Here is a 22061-nt window from a genome sequence, read left to right as displayed (position 1 = left end):
GGGGAAAAGGTCTGAACAATTTTTCAGTCTCCCTACATGATCTGTCATATATAACAAGTATATGTCAGTACAACGAAAAAGAGGAACTCGAAATCAATTGCCAGAGGATGGGAGCACTGTAGCTCTTGTTTGAGGGGTGGCAACTTTCACAGCACTTCAAGGACAAGTGGGTCTGCAGTTGGAACGGTGAACCCCGTCATCAGTCGAGACAGGTGCTGTCCCCCAACCAGCCCTTCCGGGGCCAGCTCAGTGGCAGCTGCTTTTCAAAGCTCCCCACAGGACTCTAAAACCATGCACTGCCTCAGATGAAAGAGTACTCAGCATGGTTTCTTGGATTCCTTTTAGTTAAGAGATGATAACCAACATTATGGTTTCCTGCTGTATCATTCCCCAATAAGTATAGCTTTCACAACAGTTAAGCAAAAGTAACACATTTTAAGTATAAAATGTTCTCTACTCTGGAGTTGAGCATTTCATTGGCCATGGGGGACTAAGTAGCATAGTTAAACTTTGTCTACCCTGAGATGGTACCAAATAGAGAAAAGATGTTCATACAGCCGAGATTCCATTTTCCATTCTACGGTCAAGCTATTTTGCATATCTGTTCATTTTTTAAGCTACTAACAGTCAGACTTGTTTGTTCTTTCACTCTCCATTTTTCCAGGCTCTTGCAACTTAATTATTTACTTCTTATAGAAGCCTTTGAGTCTGTAAAAAAGCTAGAATTATGTGTCCAAGTTATAATTTCTGTGATAGCCAGTTACAAAAATGTCCCCGGCTCAGCATTTAGCAACTTGTTGTCAGAACAAGAAAAACATTATAACCTGTACTAAAGTGAGATGATCAAATCGTACTATTCTCTCCTCTTACAACTAATTTGATAGCAGAGCTTTATTTAGATAAAAATCAGTGTACCTCTACTTTGGATGAACTGCAGAGTTTTAAACATTTTATCAGTAACACGTGCAGGGAATGACTGTGCATTAATAGACGGTCAGCCTTAAAGAGTCCAATCCCTGAAATCTTTCATAATCAAACGCTTGGCCTGGCCCAGGAACAAAGGACAGGCTTCTCTATACTTAAACGCCACTGAGCAGGGCTCAGCGCAGGGGGAGGGACAACCTGCTCAGGCTGACAAGGGCAGATTTGTGATGAGCAGGCTTAATGGCAGCCTTTCAATTGCAGGGGTGGCTCCAGGACACTATTTCTGGAACTTCTTACTTTTCTGATTTGCAAATTATGGGAAAAGAATTTGCAAACTTTCTAAAATTAAACCGTTTTCTCCCAATGGCAGACATCTAAACTTACATCAAATAATCTGGGAGTTCAATGGTTGAAGAAGGCTCCGTGGAGGCAGTGCAACCCTCTTTAACTCCTAAGAAGGAAAAAAAAATTGAAGCGTTCACCAAACAGTACGGTTATAAAATGCCTATAATTCTAAAATAGATCAGAAACATCTGGAACACTTTTCCTCAAATTCTTTTCTTCCATCTCAATAAGCAACAGTGAGCAAGGAATACAATTGAACACGAACAATAGAGGCCCTATGACCAGCGCCAGCAGAACCGACGCCAGGCATTGAAAGCACCCGGCTACTGCAGTGTCTGCACAATAAAGGAATTCCATCTTAACCCAGGGTCAGTCTTCTATTCTTCCAACAACAGTTGTGGCATCTGCCCAGCAATTCAAAGATTGTGGTGGCAGATGCAGCCAGACAATGGGAGATACACATTTTACATTAACATCTACTTTTCATAGGATTTAAACAAGGCGGATGAGACAATGAAGTCAGGTAGCAGACTTTCGGTCCCTGTGTTTCTAACTGCTCCCCTTTTCATATGCAGACACTGGAAATGGGTAGTTTTCCCACTGGTTTAAAGTAATTTGAAATAATTGGTTTAAAATAAGTTACTACTGAACACTAATTTATACTCCTCTAATCTCTAACACTCATAACAATACAGATTTGTTTTTAAAAGGACAAATAAATAAAGTGCTAGTCATTCAGGACTATGCTATGAAAGTGTATAAAATCCCTCAGTATTTCATCTGTTTGAACATGCCATTTCCAGAGGGTATGTTTTGACTTTTTACCAGGATAATTTTTTTATCATTCAAAGTAGAATTAAAATAGTAACTCAAACCCTAACCCTGAGGGCTGGCGAAACATACATGTTCAATATAAAACACAAGTGAATATTTGAGAATTTCTCGGTTCAATACTTTAAAGGACAAAGCATACTAAACAAAACATGCAAACTCTGCAGACTTAATGTTCCTGTACATATACAGATAAATACAGTTGCCCCCATTATCCATAGGCGATATGTTCCAAGAACCCCAGTGGATGCCTGAACCTGTGGATAACACCAAGTCCTTTCCTATCCATATGTACACTTTGTGGCTTCACTTTGGCTCATTTGAATCAGCAGCATCACTCTGCGCTGTGGGGCCATTAAGTAAAATAAGGGTTGCTTGAACGCAAGCCCTGCAACACCGAGACAGCCAATCTGATAACCTAGCCAGCTACTACTAAGTGACTGTCAGGCAGGTAGTCATATTGGGTGGAGACAATGGACAAAGGGGTAATTCACCTCCTGGGCAGTACAGAGTGAAACAGTGTGAGTCTTTGTCATGCTACTCAGAATAGCACTCACTTTAAAACTTATGAATTGTTTATTTCTCTAATTTTGCTTTTAATATTTTTGGACCACAGTTGACTGTGGGCAACTGAAACCACAGAAAGCAAAACTGTAGATAAGGAGGGACTACTGTATGTTTGATTGAGGCTTGGGTAAAATAATTTGTTTTTACAACAGCCTAAGTCTTAAAGGAAAAGGTATCAAGTGCATGTCACCTGTCTCCTTTGCCACAGACACCAGGTAAATTCCAAAAGATACAGGGGACATGGGTCTGGATCTATCCTCGGTGATAATCTCAACTGTCTTTGAAAGATACCACATCCTCAGAGAAGGATTCAACACACCGGGACGCAGTCTTCCAGCACCAGCCTCTGACTCTGGATCACCATCCGCGGACTTGAAGTGCGGAGGGTGGGGACTACCCAGTAACCTGGTTTTCCAATTCTGAACATCAGGTTTTATTACCTCTTGCCTTTTCCTGACCTGGGGAATTCAAATGTGATAGTGTTTGAGGGAAAAAGCTTGTACTATCTCTTGTGCAACCATCTATCAATAGTACCTTATGATCCCATATTTCAACAGATAAACTCTGGCATGCAGTATATTCAATCCAGGTCAATAAAGGCACTGCTACCATATTTTTCTACAATCAAAGCTTCTCCCATAGGGTAAAAATAGTTAAATCTAAAGACTACAGATTTTCAGTATTGTGGGCAAATTACAGAAAGGCAATGCTCCTTCAACTCTATTCATTAAGGAAATTTTCTAAAGTTGTGTCTTCCTGGGGAGTTGTGCCTGACTTAGGCTGGGTTTAAAATGGGCGGCCAAGCTAAATGACAGGCTTGGGTCTTCTGTGTGCTGGCTGCCAGGTCAGACATTAAATTTTAGAGGACAACTCCTTTAAAAAAAATCAGAAAAATCTAATTTTGTTGTTAGGTTTTAAAAATCACTATGCCCCCAGGCAAGCAGCCCTTTTACTGGTTAGTTTTTCATTAGAGGTAAAGCATTATCTTAAGCTTCTTTGGGTCTCTAGATATTTGGCTTTTAAAGCTTCCAAAAGCTTGGAATGATTAATTTTACTAAGAACAACTGATGTTAGTTTACTAAAACAGTGTTCTTAAAACTGAAAAAACAAAATAAAACAAAACAAAACAAAACAAAAAAACCCTTAAGACCTACCGAGCAAACTGTCAACAGCCTTGCACAAGACAAACTGCTTTCACTCTGAGTGAAGATGATGTAATTCGATCTGTAAATGTAATTGTACCTTGTCTGTTTCATAAAGAATTTGACATTTCCCCTGTGCTAATATTAATTAAGGTGAGGGTGACCCTGTTTCTTTGGCAAAAAAGGAAATGAATATTTTTATTGCTAACTGTGTGTCTGGTTAAATCTGTTTAAGAATGGCATAAAATAGGTCATGTGGAGGTTGCACAAAACCATCATTGTTATGGAAAAGAGCAGCAAAGCCCACCTTCTTTAAAAGGGGTCTCCAGAGGGTCACAGGGTCATTCTCAAATGTTACTCACCATCTTATTAACAAATATAAAAAATATATTTAGTAGTTGGCTAAAAAGAGACCAAAAATGACTGCAGTAAAATGTCAAGAAAAAAACTGCTCAGAAACACAGTACTAAAATTAAGAACTAAATGGAAGCTCATTAGAGGAAAAAGTATGACAAATTATGAACACCATCACCTCACACTCACACTCACGAAAGTCCCCTCCTCCCACTCATTTACACCTGTGGTCGGTTTTTACAAGCACAAAATACCTTCATTGGAATCTGGACTGGAGTTGTTCAGCTTGGCAATTTCCTCATTTCTTTTAAGGTCCTCTTCGATTTCCTCAATTGTCTCAATGTCGTGTTTCTTTATCTGGTCCTTTTCCTTGTGTTTTTTAGACTTCTTTTTGTACTTTTTGTGAGACATTGAATGGTTTTCTTCTATAGCGTTTGGACACTTTAGTAGAACTGAATCAGAGGGTAAGGTTTCCAGAGAAGTCCTAGAGGTATATTTGTCTTGCTGGTCCTCACAGATACCACTGTTCTGACTAAAACTGTCAACAGGTAGGTCTTGAGTCCCCCGGCCTTCTGGAGTGCTAGGGGAGTTGGAGTTAGAATGCACAGTCTGAGGGGGATTGGAGACAGGCAGGTGCGTTGAAGGCAGTGGTGGAGCGGTGGGGATGGCGGCGGCTGCAGGAGGCGGCGCGAGGCCTGCGGCACATTTTTCACTGGTGGGACTGATGTGACCATTTAATGTTGGTGGCACTCTGTTTGTCAGGTGAGATATTCGAGCTTTTTTATTCATTAAAGGATCAATGAAATCTGAATCTAAAAGTCGTTTCTGGGGGAGAAAACAGGAAAAAATATTAGCTATTTTTCATGAAGATTCAATATATGTATCACTGGTTACTATAAGGACAACTGAGTAATTTTATTCACACTTAATTAAGTTTATCACTGGTGTTGTGTTAAATGTTTCTCTAAGCTTAAGTAAAAACAAACAATAAGCCACCAAAACAAAAGTGAAGTAAATCCTCATGTCTAACGTAAAAAAGCAGAGTCTGGCAAATACAAGAGTAGACCAAGGCAGGTTTACTGTGCCACTGTGACATTCTTTTGAGTTAATAAAGCCATTGTAATAATCATAACCAGCATGTCTTTTTCCATACAAACAGTTAACCTACTTTTGCCTACCTCTGTACAAGAGCAAATCCACGCCCCCCCCCAAAAAAACAGAATTATCTTCTGGAGGGTGGGTCCCTTGTAAGATAGGCTTCCCTAGCTAGGTGAGTGTTCTAGGAACCCAACTGTATCAGTGTACCAGCTGGCATTGTTGTGAGAGGCTGTGTTCGGCTTTAGCAATTTTTTTCTGAAGACTCTTTCAACGCATTTGTCCATTTCATAATGGGTGATTCACAAGCATACCTGCCAACAACATGCTGAATGTTCAGCAGTTTTGGACCAAAAACAGCATGACTGCCATGCCCCATTCTCCCTGTTCACCTGATCTCACCCCAGAGACTATTTTTTGTTTCCCCAGATGAAAAAAAAGTCCTTGAATGAAATGTTTTGCTGATGTGGAAGAGGTGAAACAAAAAAATGGCAGAAGAACTAAAGGGCATCAAAATTGACTGGTTCAAAAACAGTTTTCCACTGTTTTGAGCAGTGGAAAACTGTCTGAATAGGTGTACTCCATCAAATGGAGAGTACTTTGAAGGAGACTGAAGTTTAAACATGTAAGAATAAATACACAATTTTTATAAATAAATGTAATTTTTTATAAATAAATTCCAGTTTTGGGGGGATCCCCCCTCATAAATGTTTCTTGGAGTACTCATCTTTTAATTATACAGCCCCACCCTAAGTTCCCCGAGATACTGTGCCATTCAGAAGAGTATTAAAGGGAGGTGGCCAGCAGTTTGCACCATTTCACTCTGTCAGAACTAATAAGGGTAAGGAAAAGGCCATAAGCCTTACACTTATTTAATCTCCTCCAATATGCTAAGATGTCCCTGTTATAAATATTTTGGCTGTCATTTATTATTTCACCTGTCAGAACATGGGAACAGCCAGCACCTACATAATAATTTCCCTAAGTCTCTCTATCATTGTTGAAATACTATTCATTTCGCTCCACTTCACTGGATTGGAAAATAAGTCTTAATAATTGGTCCATAAAAATGATATGGAGCCCTGGCCAGCTGACTCAACTGGCTGGAGTATAGTTCTGTGCACCAATAGGCTGTGGGTTTGATCCCTGATTGGTCAAGTACGGGAGGTGACTGATCCATGTTTCTCTCTCACATCTCTCTCTCCCCCTCCCTTCCTCTCTCTCTAAAACCAATGAATATATCCTTGGGTGAGGATAAAAAAAATGATATGGAATTACTGTTTCAAAATTTTTAAAAATCATGCTAATATTAGCCCAATCCAGCAATAACAATAACAGTATTTACATTAAAAAGAACATTTAGACCGCTGAAAAGTATAACAGTGTACATCCAATGAAATACCAGGGCTGAAACTTCAGCTTGAGAGAAAGAAAGTCAATCATTCCATTAATTTAACCTGTTTTCAATTTAGCACCATTGATTTGGCACTTGGTATATAATTAGATCAGAACTAAAAGCAGCTTCATGGTAAGTGGCAATAAAACTGAGGCTTCTATAGATAGTGTACATGCAAGGACAAAATTGCTTTTATTTTGTTCCTCCTCTGTTCCTCACGGTGGGTTGCTAACATTTTCTGACACATGAATAGGCTTTGCCCAGGGCATGCTTACTGTCTGCCACACATCTGTCCCGTCTCCCTAATCCTTGGGAGGAGGGCCCAGAGAGAGGAACACTTTGTCAGCAGACTGGGTTACAGAGGTCTGTGCCATTGTCAGTCCTAAAGTCCGGGGAGATTGAGAGTTCAAGGCTGGCAGGGTCTTCTGAGAACCAAGTAAGCTTGAACTCTCATACTATCCAAGGTCTCCCCACCTTTTCCAGGATCAGTTGAATCACTGGGGAAACTAAACTAGGGGAAAGTCTAATTGCAGTATTCTGATTGGGGTCGTAAGAAAAATGGAAAAGCCAAGTAAACGTTACGTACTTAGACAAGCACTGTAGGGCAGAGGAGATGAGGTCTGGGCTGAGAGATGGTCTGTGAATTCTGGACCAAGTTCTGCTGCAAACCAGCTCTGTGACTTTGGGTAGATAGGCTGTGCATCCTCTGTGGGCCTAACTTCTCTCACATATGAATCAGAGGAACTGAACTAGATGGTCCCTAGGTTCATTTTAGTTAGGACTATGCATATATAATTTTATAAAATACCTGAGGAGAAGATGCAGTGTCTCTACTAGAACATACAGGAGATTCTGAACGTCTGGTGCTCGCAGAATTCTGAGATGGATTTAGTTTTCTGTAAAGGACACACAGGCTCCAGTTATGGAGAGGATTTTTAAATTTTCATGACAGAAAGCTTATTCTTGTTTCTTTTTTCTCAGCTCAACACTAAAATAACAGTGACTAAAATAATTTTGTTTGCATCATTTTTTAAGGAAAAAATTAACAACAGAACTTACCTTGACAGCACCGACTCTAATGACTGCCTGTCCATCTCACTGTATCCCGGCCAATCTCTCTGCAGCTCTTTAAAAACGTAATCCTTTAAGGTGTATGAGAGGTCCTTAGGGTTCAGATTGGCTACCTGGTACATCGTGTGAAAACAGAACATTAGGTCTTTTTGCTATTTCCTAACCTGAAACAGGAAACTTTTGGGATTTATAATGAAAATAACTGTATTGACCGACCAGAAAGGGACTGCTAGTTTTGCATATACCAGATCTCAATAAATGTTATTCAACTTTATTTGGCAAATAAACATTTTATATACATAGCTAAATATTTTTTTCCCTGAATGGCCACTGCATTTGTCATATTTTTAATCAAATAATAAGTCTACATTAGGCAAAAAGTACAGGAAGATTTTTTAAATCAGTATTATTCTGGTCTGGCCAAAGGAATCCAAAAACAGTTATGTTATCAATATCATTGTTATCATTATTATCTACTTTTGATTCGCAGGAAAAATCCTCGGTCACTTGTATTAAGTAGAAACCAAATAGTGCCCAAATGTTAGGCTACAAACTTTCTTGTCAGTAATCAACAGAAATTATCTCCATAAGTGGTATCAATTCTGATAACTGTATGTGTCATTTTCTTGGGCAGCTACGTTTACCCCTTGTAGCTGCCAGTGCCCCTGAAGAACTACTTATTCAAAGCCCTTGAAATTCGGAAAGCCAGTAAATAGAAAGAAACTAAAATAACCTTCCAATTACTGTTATTGGCCAGCTAGTCCATTCCCAAATGTCATCTTTTCTTGTCTCCTAACTACAATTCCTAGGGTGTCCAGACCTAAATTCTATTACCAACACAAAGGTATGATTGAGGAGCCAAACCAAGACATTTTTAAGGTCAGCAGAAAAGTACTGCTCCTGTCAGTTCCTACTAGAAAGGTCTTTTAATAACCTGACCTCCTCCTGTGTGAGCACCATTAAACGTATTAAGACAGCATATGCTTTTCTCACAGCTTAGCTGAACACTAACAAGCTAATGTTGCTATAAAGTAGAAAATGGTAGGTTACCTTAAAATTCAAACTTGAAAATAAATTAACATGACACACAACAAGGTTTTTCAAAGTGAAATAAATATAACAATCCTTAGATTTCCTATTATGTGGGGCACTACACATACTAACAACCCCCAGAACTAGAGATTATGGTTTTACTATTTCATAACATTTAATATCATGTTAATATAATAATGTCTTGAATGTAAGAGATAATAGATAAAATAGACTTAAAGTGTTATTCTTTGAATAACACATGAAAACCTTCAGGGTTTTTTTTTTAAATAATGAAATTTAAGAACTTTGGAAATATTACTGCTTTAGAAAAAAACAAAAGAGGTGGATTACCATTTATGGTGGATTTGAATGCTGACAATATTTATGACCCAAAGTCAGTATGAAAAATATAGGCAGTTTTAAACCATTGACTTTAAGAAAATTAATGACCTACTTTCTTACTTACACCTGTGATTATAAGGTAACTGATCAGAGGTAATACTTTATATATCCATATCCTTTAATGATGCCAAGTGACATGTCAAGGTACCCAACAGCAGAAAAACGTAGTCATTCAGGCAGCAAACAGCATGCAGGGCAAAACACATTCTAAACTATGCAGCAGGTAAAAATATTCTAGTTTATACCAACCAAAGAGTGATTATACATTGCACAACTTCACCTTTATAAGTCAATAAAATTATGACAATAGTTTAGTTGATTCAAGACTAAAAACAGACAATGAAAATTTCTTGCTTACTTTTGTAAGTGGAATTTCAGGGCAAAATTTACTTAACCCAAATGAAGATAATGACTCAAAACTTTAATTTTTGATTAATAATTCAGAAGCCTCTAACTTACAGAACCTAGTATAAATGCCCACATTTCAATTAGTTTTTAATTAAGTATTTAAACCAAGATGATTTAACTTAATATTCAGGAGTTATATCTCATATACATAGCATTGATCAAAATGATCTTGAAATTTTTCTACCTCAATAATAATGATTACAAGAACAAGCCTTCTTAAATGAACTTCTAAACAAGAAGGTAGGTGGAAGGAACTCTCTCCTGCGGTTCTCACCTGTTGCAGAATTGCTCCGAGGGAGTTCTTGTCTTTTTGATTGACACCATCTTTCTGCAGCCGAGCCAGCAGCTCAGGTTTCTTGTAGGCTTTCAGGGCCAGTAAGTGAATCACCCTGTCCCTATATGGCCGCTGAGAGACACTGCTGCTGCCATGTGTCTTTCGAATTGTATTTGCAGGGTTCATGGGGGTTGACCTTTTCCTCTCAGGCACTGCATCTAAAGCAGCTTGAGGTGCTTTCCGAATCTGTACTCTTTTCCCTAAAGCCCAGTGGAAATGACAATTGTTACACATTTGTGGGCAATAATATAATGAGCATCTCAGTTTCCACAACTCTGAGTTAGGTATCTGTTCATTTCTGGAGGGAATAAAGACCACTACTTCACATTTTACTTTAAAGAGATATGCAAATGGAGAGCTTTTTGAACAATGGCCTAAAATATGAACTATGAATTTTTGATGGAATCATTTAGTGAAATAAATATGTATTATAGAAGTATTGTGGCCACTCAGCTGCATGTAGATAACAATTAGTGACACACACAGTAGCAACAAACTAGAAAATTTAAGGATGCAGTTATTTGATTTTCAATGGAAATTTCCAGAAGTTAAACAAACATTTTACATATTATTTCTTTGGCAGATATAAATATGGCAAACACGTGAAATATGAGAAACACCTTTTGTACCTCACTAAGAACACACTCTTGGCTGAGCAGGGGCATTACCTTAATAACTTCACAGATTAAAAGAGGGAAATCAGGCATAACATGGGGTCAACATCCTCAAGGGCATCCACAAGTGATATTCCTTTTCAACAGGCTGTATCAAATTTTAGGAGTCAAAAGGTAAAAACAAAACCAACTGACTGACCAACCAACCGATCTCTGAGGGCCAAACAAGCAAGATATCTCCTCTGTGGTGCTGAGACTACACAGTTGAGTTAGATGAATGAAAAGGGCAAAAAGGCAGACTTCACATCATTCTTGCACAGGCCAATACCATTCACATAATTAATTGACTTTCTACTTAGACTTAATACACACAAGTGTTTGGCAAGTGGCTACTTCCAGAAAACACTCTGGACTGAAGTGACCTGGATACTATGTAGAGGTGTCAAACCATCAGGCAGGTTACTGACAACACCTAGTAACCATTCCTTGTGGAAGAAACAGAAATTAGAATGAAACTGTATAAAACCCTCATTTTATAATTTCTGAGGTGTAATCTTGAAACTCATTTACTACACTTTAAGCCCCTAACTCCATGCACTCTGGTTAAAGAGAGGAAAGAACTGGTAAAGGCATGCAGAGTGGGACAACTGCATTAGGTCCAAGTCTAGCTAAAACAAACAAGGGATAAGTAAAAGCTGTGGCCTAGGATGAAAATGGCTTGTTTAACAGGGCAGAGGGTTTACTGAATGATAATTCTGCCCCTGCTAGGTTCCCTAGACCTGGCCAGAGAGGCTGTTTGTTTGACACCACCCTACCTAAACAATGGGAAAGGATGAGTGATCTCACCAGTTCTTAAAGCTCTTTACTATCTAGACATAAGTAATTATAAATATCAGATCAAAATACTACACAACAAAGGAATTCAACATTAAAGGGACATTGCCCAATGATAAGAAAAGCTATTAAAATAAGGTACAATTAGAGTTTTACAGATAATTTAGATTTGGTTTGTGAATTTTCCTTAATTTAGAGACAGCTAGATCAATGTCAGATGGGCAGGAAATCGGTTATCATGCACCAGTTATGTGTTGGGGAGGGCACTGTGCTAAGAGCTTATACACATTAAGTCTCACAGTACCCTGACAAGGTAGGTGCTAGTCCCATTTCACAGATGGGAAAACCAAGACTGCTTTCAATGGGATAAGCTCAAATGATAAAGTGCTCTCTTAGCATTTGGAGGGTTCTATGATTGATACCCATGTTTTCCTACTTGTACTTCTTTGTGGAAAAGGTTTTATGAACTAATGCCTAATGTCCGCTGTTGCTTCATGTTAGGCTGTGAGCTCCATATAGGCAGGGCTGTGGCTGCTTTGCCCCTCAGCAGACCTTGACTCAGAATTTGATGACTAGCAAAGTAAAATAACTAGCAAAGTGTCAAAGTGAGTGACGGCAAGAGAGCAATTAGAGAGCAGAGGTGCCAGAATCAAAACAGCGTGTATTCCCATATCGCCAGACTGCCAAAAGCAGAAGACACAGAAGTTTCTAAAATGGCAAATGCAAACTTTCCAACCCACTATTTCTCAGTTGCAATAGTGTTAACAAAGAGTACTACTTTTTGAATTTTTAATAGGGATTTGGGAAAAATAAAAATAAAAAGGACTGGGATCACAAAATTTAGGAAATGCTGTAAATTCCACACCCCCTTCCCCTTGAAACCTGTTTAACTTGCTCCTCTCCAAACAAGGTTACTGTTTGGAGGTACCTGCACTCCAGCTCTCTAGGGAGGGAGGTGGGCAGGGAATGTTTAGCTAAGTTCAACACACCATGACTGGTCATTTAGAATGAGTTCAAGCCAGCAAGGAAAGCAAATAAAAATAAAAACACAAAGTGACAGTACTGCCATTGTGCTCTGGGCTACCCCTGCCTCTTCTGTAAGTCTGACCCACCTCTGACGCCTGGGTCTCAGGAGTGTCCCATCCCTCCCTGAAGAAGATATAAGGCAGACAAATACGGGAGGCTCACTTGCCCTTAGGAGGGGTGTAAGTATGACATTTGACAAGAAATTAGAATCTGGACAGGGGCATGACAGTTTAGGTGGGGCCTATTGCTAGACTGTCATCTATCTGTCTCTGAATCTCCTACCCTCAAATATACTCACTTTACCACTACCTCAATTTTCTTCTATAAAGCCAGCTGTGGGGTCATCTATTTCATTCAAATACTGAAAGGACAATCCAACCCACTGGGCCACTGAGTTTTATGAAAAGATTACTTGCTCACTGATTCCCCATCAATTTGTGCCTATTCAACCAGGAAGGTTAAGGTTAGGGAGCCTACAGATGAAGAAAACATCAGTGTAAGTAATTAAAGAATTTAGATGCTAAAGAAAAAGAAAAAAGTAAAGCAGGAAAATGTCAGGTTCAAAGTGGGCAGAAGAAAGGCTTCATTTTTTTTTCACATTTGTCTCAGAAAAGCCCTTTTAATAAAGCCTATGGGAGAACCTAATTCTCTTCCCAGACCCGAGTGCTAATCAGTTCCCAGGGCTCCCTATATAAACAGCAGCAGTAGGTCTGACAGGGTTGGGTAATCTGGGACTATATCTAAATTGTTGTTTCATAACAAGGAGTCCTCTTCTAGCTTTTCCATTTAATGAGATGGTAGAAGTATCTCTCCCTTCATCGAATGGCTCTGAGTAAATCCGAAACTGATCTTTAAAAAGTACGTCAGAAAGACAGCAGATTGTAGCTATCTCCTGCAGCTGGTTTTCTGTTCTGTGGGAACTGGCCAGAAGCCCTGGCAACACTGACCCAAGGCTTTAAAAACTGTGGCAGGACTCTGCCGACGGTGTGGCTGTGATGGTTAGATACCTCACCCCCCGTGGTGGGGTCCATCTCCACCACTTGGCATGTGTACTCACTTTCTAAAAGGTTTACTATCAAAATATGCATACACAACACACACAAAGTGTTAAAGCTACAAAGAACCTTAGATGTTATCTAGTTCAAATATCCCTTATTTAATATTTGAGAAAATTAAGGTCCTTGTATGTTAAATGATTTGTCCAAGACTCAAGCATGCACTATCTCATCAGAAATAAGAAGACTGGGGCAGAAGCTGGGAAAACCAGGAACAGAATCTAAGAAATTAGACTGGCTGGGTTGATTTCTATACCTAAATAAATATTAGCATGTAAAAATTTGTAATTCAATAAAATTCCAGAATTTAGGTAGGAGTCAGTGAGCAGACTGAAAGATACTAGTAAACCAGAAGCAATGGTGATTAGCGATTTTTTCTTGTTCTTTTTTTTTAAACTGAAGAATTAAAACTCAACAGTGCTTACCACTGATATAAATGCCATGACTAGAAGTCGAAATATTACTGAAGAAATAATGTTTTCTAGGTAAAAGGCTCTCCTGTTCTTTTCCAGACAAAATAGGTTTTGGTTGTCTTCAGGCCACAAGCGGCTTTCACAGAAACTCATATTCTTGGGTGACTAGGCCAAGTGACCCCTAGGAGCATAGTTTTCATCCCCTTAAACTTGGCCTAGCCTGGCATTATGCCACCATAACCCCACATGGCACCAGCATTATTCCTATCTGTCCTCTACCTTGGCTGCTACTGGTGAAATAAACTTCATTCTGCAGGTACCTTTAAGCATAGGTGAGGTTTTGGCATCATTTTATATGATATACTCAATTATGAATTACAGAGGTTTATCTCCAATTATTGTAAGAAAATAAGACAACTTGTTAACAAGGCCAAACTCATATCACTTGCTATTTGCTGATACCAACAACTGGATATATACAAGGAGAGGTAATTATAACTCACCCACCTTGTAGGGTAACTGTGACGTAAAATGCTAACCAGTGCCTTGTGTATCACAAGCACTCAGTAAGTGCTACGCGATGTTAGTACTGAAGGTGACTGAGTGCATTTTAAAGACCTGAATGAGTCAGATAGTTTTGAGACACTGAAAAAAGTGGAAAGATATACCTAAGCTACTAGAAGGAAAGAAATATGGTAAAGGACTAACAATGGAGAAAATTAAATGAAAAAAAAATCAAAACATGCCATAACAAAGAATAGTAAAAAGTCAAAAACCACCAACAGGTCAATCTGGATACTAGTCTTTTTGTCCCCTCTATTCAGAATTGATGGGACTTTTCTTAAGAATAGTGTGCCCAGTTTTGAACTTTGAGGTGAAGAATTGGAGGCAGTACAGAGGAGAGCAATAAAAATAATTAAAGGGTTAGGATTCAGACCCTATTAAGAAAAGTTAAAAGGAGCTGGGTTATTTGGCCTAGAGAATAAAAGGCTGAGGAGGTTAATGACAAGACTGAAGACCAGAAAAGAAATACTGTGCTGTGACAGTGAGTGGCTGGGGTGCTTGAGGACACGGCACAGAGGTTGAGACTAAAGGGAGGGCTCGGGATGGCAGAGGTCACTGCAGGGGCTAGACCAAATGGCACAGATGTAAATTAGTTCAGATTAAGACTTAGATAACCTCAAATTTTATGTGGGCGACTCCCCAGAACATACATAAATTATTTGTAGTGCCTAAAAGAAACCCTGAATGGTAAGGGAATTCTAAAATTCCATACCATTCATTAGGAAGTATATGGCCTATGGGTTTCTGGGTGTTGAAAAGCCTGTTGTGTAAGCTGCAAATGAACTGTGCCTCACCCTATCAAAATAAACAAAAACACATGAACATAGGGGACACCCAAGGATCATTCAATGGAAAAGTACAGTAGTCATCGCTGATTTTCCAGCTTTGAAATAAACCAACATAAGGGTTTTCATCTAGTTATATTGGGAGAAAAAATCATTTTGATGGCTTGAGTCTTTGTTTCTTTGTCAAACACACCAATTTGTCTCACTATTTCTAAAATGGTGGTATTGGGCAGAGTAAAAATAATACTTTTAAAGCAACGGGGACAGCAAATACATAGTTTGTACTTAAACTGAAATGCAACAGATCTTGTGCATTTTAAAAATAATTTGAAGTTTAGTCTACTAGCACAGAAAGTTATTAAGTTATTTGTGAGGATAAAGGAGAGAGAAAGGAGGATGGAAGTTGCTACCTCACTCAGCAGGAAAGGGACGGTGAAAAATCTCATTACTGGCAACTTACTGGGCAGGGAACTGGGCCCAGAGGGTACAGATACCTGGGGAAGTCATGAATTGTTGTTAAACCAAACTAAATGTATCTAAGCTAAGCACCAGGTCCCAGGAGCACTGGCTGTGTTCCAAAGAAATACTTATTAAAGACTCTAGTGGAGCTTCTAAAAGCCAAATGTATTGTTTCTGGGTCAGCAAGGAAAAATACAGAAGCAGAATTCTACCAAACCATGGGAAAATACTGATTAAGGGATTTGGTTCTTCAAGAAACTGTTTTTGTGAGCATTCATATTTCCAAACTAATATCCTTTCATCATTTATTATTCAGCGACTTGTGTCAGTAAATTAAGGACTCAAAGAACTCATTCTTATTCTTGATAATTCCCTTTGTTACTGTTAATAGTCACTGTGGATGAACTCTTTAAAATTGTTAGGGTCATGGCTCATAAAGGAGAGACTCATCTTGCTGGTCTAGTCTTCCTTCCCTTCAATCTGATGGATATTTGAGTGAGCTGATGATAAACATAATGGAATTGGGGCAGGCTCTTAATTAATGGATGAGGATGAGGATCCATAAATGACACGCCAATTGAGGTACAAGGAGGCATCACCCTAATGCCTGCTATAAAAGCACATCTTATACTTTTGTAGTAAAAATTCACTGCTATGCAAAGATCCTCTCAAAATGTAAGTAAAAGCTCCAACAATAAGGTTATCAACTCATAAATCCTACTAATAGATTTTCTTGTAAGATCAACCTGACCAAAGTGCAAAACAAAAACCATACCGTCCGCCATTGAAATTACTTGTCCAATGACAGAGAAAACACAATGGTACCATTCTTACAACCCCACATAGTAAAATAGCTTGACCAGATCCCAATAGTGTAAAATAATAACAAACACCCAACATAGGATTCAGACTTATGAAAAAAATAAAAGCTTTAAATCTGTTCTTCAATTAACTAGCAGTCTGAAGAGAACAAATGACTTTTGACTACGTTATCCAAAATGTTCTGAAAACTAATTTTTGTGTTTTCATGAAGTTGAAATTACCAGCATTCACCTACAGTGATCTTGAATTATTCCAATCAGTCAGCGAGAAGAAGATGTCAATACAAACCTACATATGGTCCGCCGGGCTTAATTACTTTTGTGCTTCGGTTGCGGGATTCCTCCTCTGCCTGGGTCATTCTTTCTCGTGTCATCTGATATGAGTCATTTGTAGCACATACTGTAATTTTATCTTGTATAAATCCCAGGCAGTTGAGCTGGGAGGCTCCAGAGCTGTCAGGTAAGACATTGGCTTTAACAGAGATGACCCTCAGTTTGCACAATAGAGTGCAAGCAAGAATTGTACAACCCTAAAATCACCAACCCAAATAACTTTGAAATCCTAAAATAATAGTAGTAATTTTTAAATGTAAAGATTATTTAAAACATTTGAGTTTCTCTCTTCATGTCACATTTCCCCCCCCCCCCCAAAGTGTGAAGAAAATGGGTGAAGAGAGCTCACAGAGACCAAATCCATGAAATTTTGAAAAAAAGCATTTGGAGTAAATACCAGAATCCTAATGGGCACTATAGTTCTTTCATTTAATAGTCACTATTTCTTGGAATTAGCTACACTGATATGAGAAGTGTGAAAAGTTTACTTTTAGTGGAACCACAATATGCATGTTTTAGAAATGACTGGATTAAACAGACACACTACAATTCTTCTTTTAAATAAGATATTCATTTTAAAGCTAAAATACTGCCAAACATTAAAGCTTACTTTATTAGACCAAAGATCCTAAACATTTATATAATTTATATTTACCACTTTGTTAAATCTCTACATAAGATGACCTATTTATATAGCAAATTCTAGAAAATACTGGACAAGAGATTCTGGCAGGAATATTTTTAAAAACTTATTTAAATAATCATTCATATTAACATTGGCCCAGAAGATGGCTCTGTTTCAAAGTATTATGCTAACCTTAGGGGATTATAGTAACAGTTATACTGATATTTAAAAAAAATTACTATGGCCTTAAAACAGATTGGGATATAAAAGTAATGAAAATGCCACTACAGCTCTGATACTCTATTTCCAAACTTAACTGGAAATAGTTTTGTTATGATGCTAAGAAACAAGGGCTGATAAAATTTTTATACATTGCTAATAACTATACAAGTACTTTAAAAAAAATCAGTTCATTCATCTCATAAATATTTATTCATCAAGGGGTGCATGCCCAGCAATGTGTGAAGTAAACAGGTTGTGACAAGGACTGAGACAGATGTGGTCCCTCTTTTAAGGAGCTCAGCTTCAGGATTTTAAGCTGTCTAAAGGGTGACAAGGGTGAACAAACTGGAAATTATTATATAATGTGACAAATGCAAGGGGCAGGGAACCAGGTCCTAGGGAAACACTTTACCTTGACTTAGGGAAGAAGCAAAGTTTTCCTAGAAGAAGTGATGCCTGAGTGATCTATAAGGATGACTAGACCTAGGGGAAGGAGGACAGAAGTGTCCTAGGTGGATAACCAACCTGTGCAGGCTGAGGGGAGCAAGGAAGAGTTTTTCAGTTAAGTCAAAGAGAATTATAAAGGACAATTACAGATGAGGCTGAATAGCACAGGAGAAGTATAATACACAGGGCTTTGGAGATCATGGCACAGATTTTGGACTTTATCCCAAGAACAACAGGGGCTGAGAATAGGTGAGAGAAAATACCTCATTTGTATTGTAGAAAGATCAATCTGGAGAAAGAACAAATTGGGAGGAATGGGACCCAAGAGTGAAAGCAGGAGAGCAGTTAGGAGGCTACTGAAGAATTACATGCAAGAAGTGATCACTTGAACCAGTGTAGGGTGGTGTGAATGCAGAATAATAAACAGATTCCAGACATTGTGAGGAGGCAGAATTGATAAGATTTGGTCAGTCATTAGCCACAGGAGGAAAGGGTGGGGAACAGAAGTTAAAGATCATGCCCAGGTTACCAGGTATGTGGAGTTGCCATTTATCAAGATAACAGACTAGGGTGGGAAGAAAGAAAATGAGTTCATTGTTAGACACGGTGACTTTGAAAAAATGAGGAGACATCTCAGGAGGGAACCACTTGTGAAAAATACTAATATTTAAAATAAAGCATTAGGAAGACAAGAAGAAGACCACAGGAGACTGAACAGGCACAGCCAAAGAGGTAGCAGGGAATCAGAAAAGCAGTATGTCATAGGAGCCACTGGAACAGAATGTTTCAAGAGTCAGAGAGTGGTTAGTAGTGTGAAATGCTGGCAACAAGTCTATAATAAGAAGAAAAAAGAAGCATTCAATGGACTCAGGGCAAGGAGGTTGAATCCCCCATGGGGGAGCAGTTTCAGTGGAATGGTGGGGACTAAAGCCAGGTTTTGGCTCCAGAAGTGACTGCAAAGGAAGTTGTTTGTCTTTATTTATTTATTGTTTTAATGAGACTCACCTGAGCATGCATGAATGCTAAAAAACCAGTGAAAGGAGGGGAAGGAGGTAGGAAGGAAGAGGTTTAACCCTCAGTTGATTCGGGGTGGAGAAGGAAGAATAGGGATAGAAGATTGCAGCAGAGTACATAAAGGACTGCAGTATGGAGGGTCTGGTGCAGGAAGTTTAAATTTCAACATGTGCCCTTACTTACTAAGTAATTCACATAGTGAGAATAAGCCTTACCTGTTGCCAATCACAGTGAACTTATAGTTTACACAATTCAAGATCAATAAACACATCTTTACATGACAACTAAACAGTTAAACCCTGCAAGCAAGAAGGTACTCTCTAGACTTCTCCACTCATCTCTTTTCAACTGAGTTACCTTAAAAGTTTAAATATTTTGTCATACATGTATACATATTCCTATAGTCCCTCTCTGTCCTAGCTCACTGTTTCCCACACTTGAGCATGCATTACTGTACAGGGCTGTATGCCCCTAACTATGTATGTTCACTAGTACTGTGAATGGGCAGATTTAAGGAGTTTTTGAAAGGTAATCTTGACTTCGGGATTTCCTCCATTTTACATAAAAGAAAAGTATAGCTTAAGGAGGTTTAAAAAGAAAGATAAGAAAGGAGACTAGTTAATGTGTAATATTTGAACATCTATTTATTGAACAAGTAATATGAGCTCCCCCAGCACTGTAAGACAAGAAAAAGGGCATAAGAAAGCCTCTGCTTTGAGGAGGAGCTTTGCTGAACTACATGAAAGACAGGATCCATGGGGAAAATAAAAACTCAGTCGAATAGGAAAGGTGGATACAGGTTATGAGAAAGTTTGCTTGCCAGTTTGAGCACTGAAAGCTTGAGTGTTTTTGTTTTTTAGTGGAAAATTTCAATTTATCCCCATACCACACCAGTTTATAAAGCACCTTGGATCATACTTTTTTTAAAGCATACTTGGGTCATAGGACTGCATTTGCCCCAATTTTCTCACAATAATTATTTCTTTTATCTTGCTGTATCATGTACTTTTTCTTTTTTAAAGTGACCTCAACTCTTTCTCCAAACAGGCAAAGTAGAAATAAACACACAGGTTATTATTTGTGATATAAGGGAGAAACATATTACCTATGATGATATGACTGGTTTTGAAGAGTCTTAAGTTCCTTAATAAAATTCCTAATGGGATGTAGTTAAAATTTGATGTCAAAATGATATCACTATAATAAAATAACTCTCTAAAGACAAGCATTCCACGTGAATGAGCCACAATTAGAAAGTGGTGTGCCTTGTGGTATGTAATGAACGCTGGACTGAAAGTTAGGAGAACTCAGTTCTCATTCAACCCAGTCACTAACTAACCAGCTATGTAACTGAGGGTAAGTGACCTGTGAAAAGATAGGATTGAACTACACAATCACCAAGGACCCTTACACTTGGGAATTCTATAACTGATTGCAATACTCTCCTATAGAACTTTCTGCAATGGTGACTATTAGTATCTGTGCTGTCCACTATGCTAGCAGCTAGACATGTGGCCGTGGAGCCCGTAATGTGTGGTTAGTCTGGATGAAGAACAGAATTTTTTATTTTATTTCACTTTTGTCAATTGAGATATAAATAGCCACATGTGGCCAGTAGCAATCACAGTGAATAGTGCAGAAAAGTCTATATAATCTATAACATATGCAATTTATACCAAAAATATAAGTTTGAAGGCAGGCAATTTTTAGCAAGCATAATTAACATACTCAGGAGGAAAGGCAGATTGAAAGTTAGCCACCTTAAATTAGAGGAGAAATTTATAATTCTTTCAGTGATGTCTTACTTTATATCTGCCTTACTGTGTTCATTTGAAACACAACTTCCCTTTCATCTTTCTCCCATGCATAGCAAGCACTTACACAGTTTCAAGTACAGCACAGATGAGAGATAGGGATGGATGGCTCAGGGCACTTTGGGCCAATATCAGTATCTCCCAGGAGGTTGGGGGTTCTAAGGCCTTGTCTTTATCCACAGGCAGAACAAACTCCCTCTACTCAAGGGGCCCATTCTTTAATCAGAAACAACCGCAGCAAAGAAGAATGAAACAAGTAGCTTATTGTTTACAGAGAATCTAAGTAGATAAGAGCTCCATGGTACCCTAGGATGTGGGTGTGTATTCTTGTCTTCTTCTTAAAAAAAAAAAAATCAGAAATGAACCACTATATTGAGGTTAATTTATTTCCATTTTGCTGCAGAACAAAATTTTTTAAAAATCTACCTTAAAACAAGGTTTGCACAGGGAAGAAGAAAGGAAATATACAATGTAGATATGATTCTTTACCCTTGGGTGCTAACCTTGAGTATACTGTAAAAAGCACTCTTATTTAAATGCAGTGAATAAAAGCTTTTTTAAAATCCCCAAACTTGTCTTAAATGAAAACAAGCAAACAAACCACATTTTGTAGTTTAAAAAAAAATCTGTACTTTAAAAATCCCTTGAGAGCAAGATTGTTAAAATTTTTGTGATTGTATTCCTCAGTGGTAAATATAATTTCTAGCACAGAGTAGGTGCTCAATATTTCTCAAATAAGTAATCTTTGCCATTTAATTCAGTAAGTATTTATAAATGACTACTATGTATTTTATTGTTTAATTTTTAAAGCCTTCAGAATAAAATTATTTTCCCTTTGGTATATCTTGAAATGTACTTACCTGGAGAACCGCTGCTGGATGCAGTCAAAGCTACCCTGCGGGTTGTCTTTACCCACATTTGACAAATAGAAGTTAAATGTCTGTACTTCATTGATGGGATCATTTTTGGGAATTTTGACAAGCTAAAAGGAGGGAAAAAGAGAAAACACCTCAAATTATAAGTTTTATATAAAATGATCTGATGGCTGACTTACTGTTTTCCAAGTAGCGTTCATTTTATACCCAAGCCCTATTATGCATTTTAATTTTAGCATTTAAATTACCAAATCATCCA

The 22061-nt window shown here is 38.2% G+C and overlaps 1 protein-coding gene across 1 annotated transcript in view; it reads right to left on the bottom strand.

Annotated features, from left to right (window-relative positions):
• The window catches only part of ELL2 (elongation factor for RNA polymerase II 2), a 79339-nt gene that overhangs the window by 8399 nt on the left and 48879 nt on the right, over nucleotides 1-22061 (bottom strand). The window contains exons 3-9 of the mRNA XM_045847977.1: nucleotides 21788-21909; nucleotides 16762-16925; nucleotides 9842-10101; nucleotides 7714-7838; nucleotides 7463-7550; nucleotides 4418-4988; nucleotides 1309-1375 (exon numbers count right to left, since the gene is read on the bottom strand). Coding sequence (XP_045703933.1) covers nucleotides 1309-1375; nucleotides 4418-4988; nucleotides 7463-7550; nucleotides 7714-7838; nucleotides 9842-10101; nucleotides 16762-16925; nucleotides 21788-21909 — 1397 coding nt within the window. The remainder of the gene's footprint in view (nucleotides 1-1308; nucleotides 1376-4417; nucleotides 4989-7462; nucleotides 7551-7713; nucleotides 7839-9841; nucleotides 10102-16761; nucleotides 16926-21787; nucleotides 21910-22061) is intronic.

This window comes from Phyllostomus hastatus, unplaced genomic scaffold (assembly GCF_019186645.2).
Source record: "Phyllostomus hastatus isolate PE091 unplaced genomic scaffold, TTU_PhHast_1.1 phas_contig_58, whole genome shotgun sequence".
In the NCBI taxonomy this organism is placed as follows: Eukaryota; Metazoa; Chordata; class Mammalia; order Chiroptera; family Phyllostomidae; genus Phyllostomus; species Phyllostomus hastatus.
This window is presented reverse-complemented; position numbering and strand designations above follow the sequence as displayed.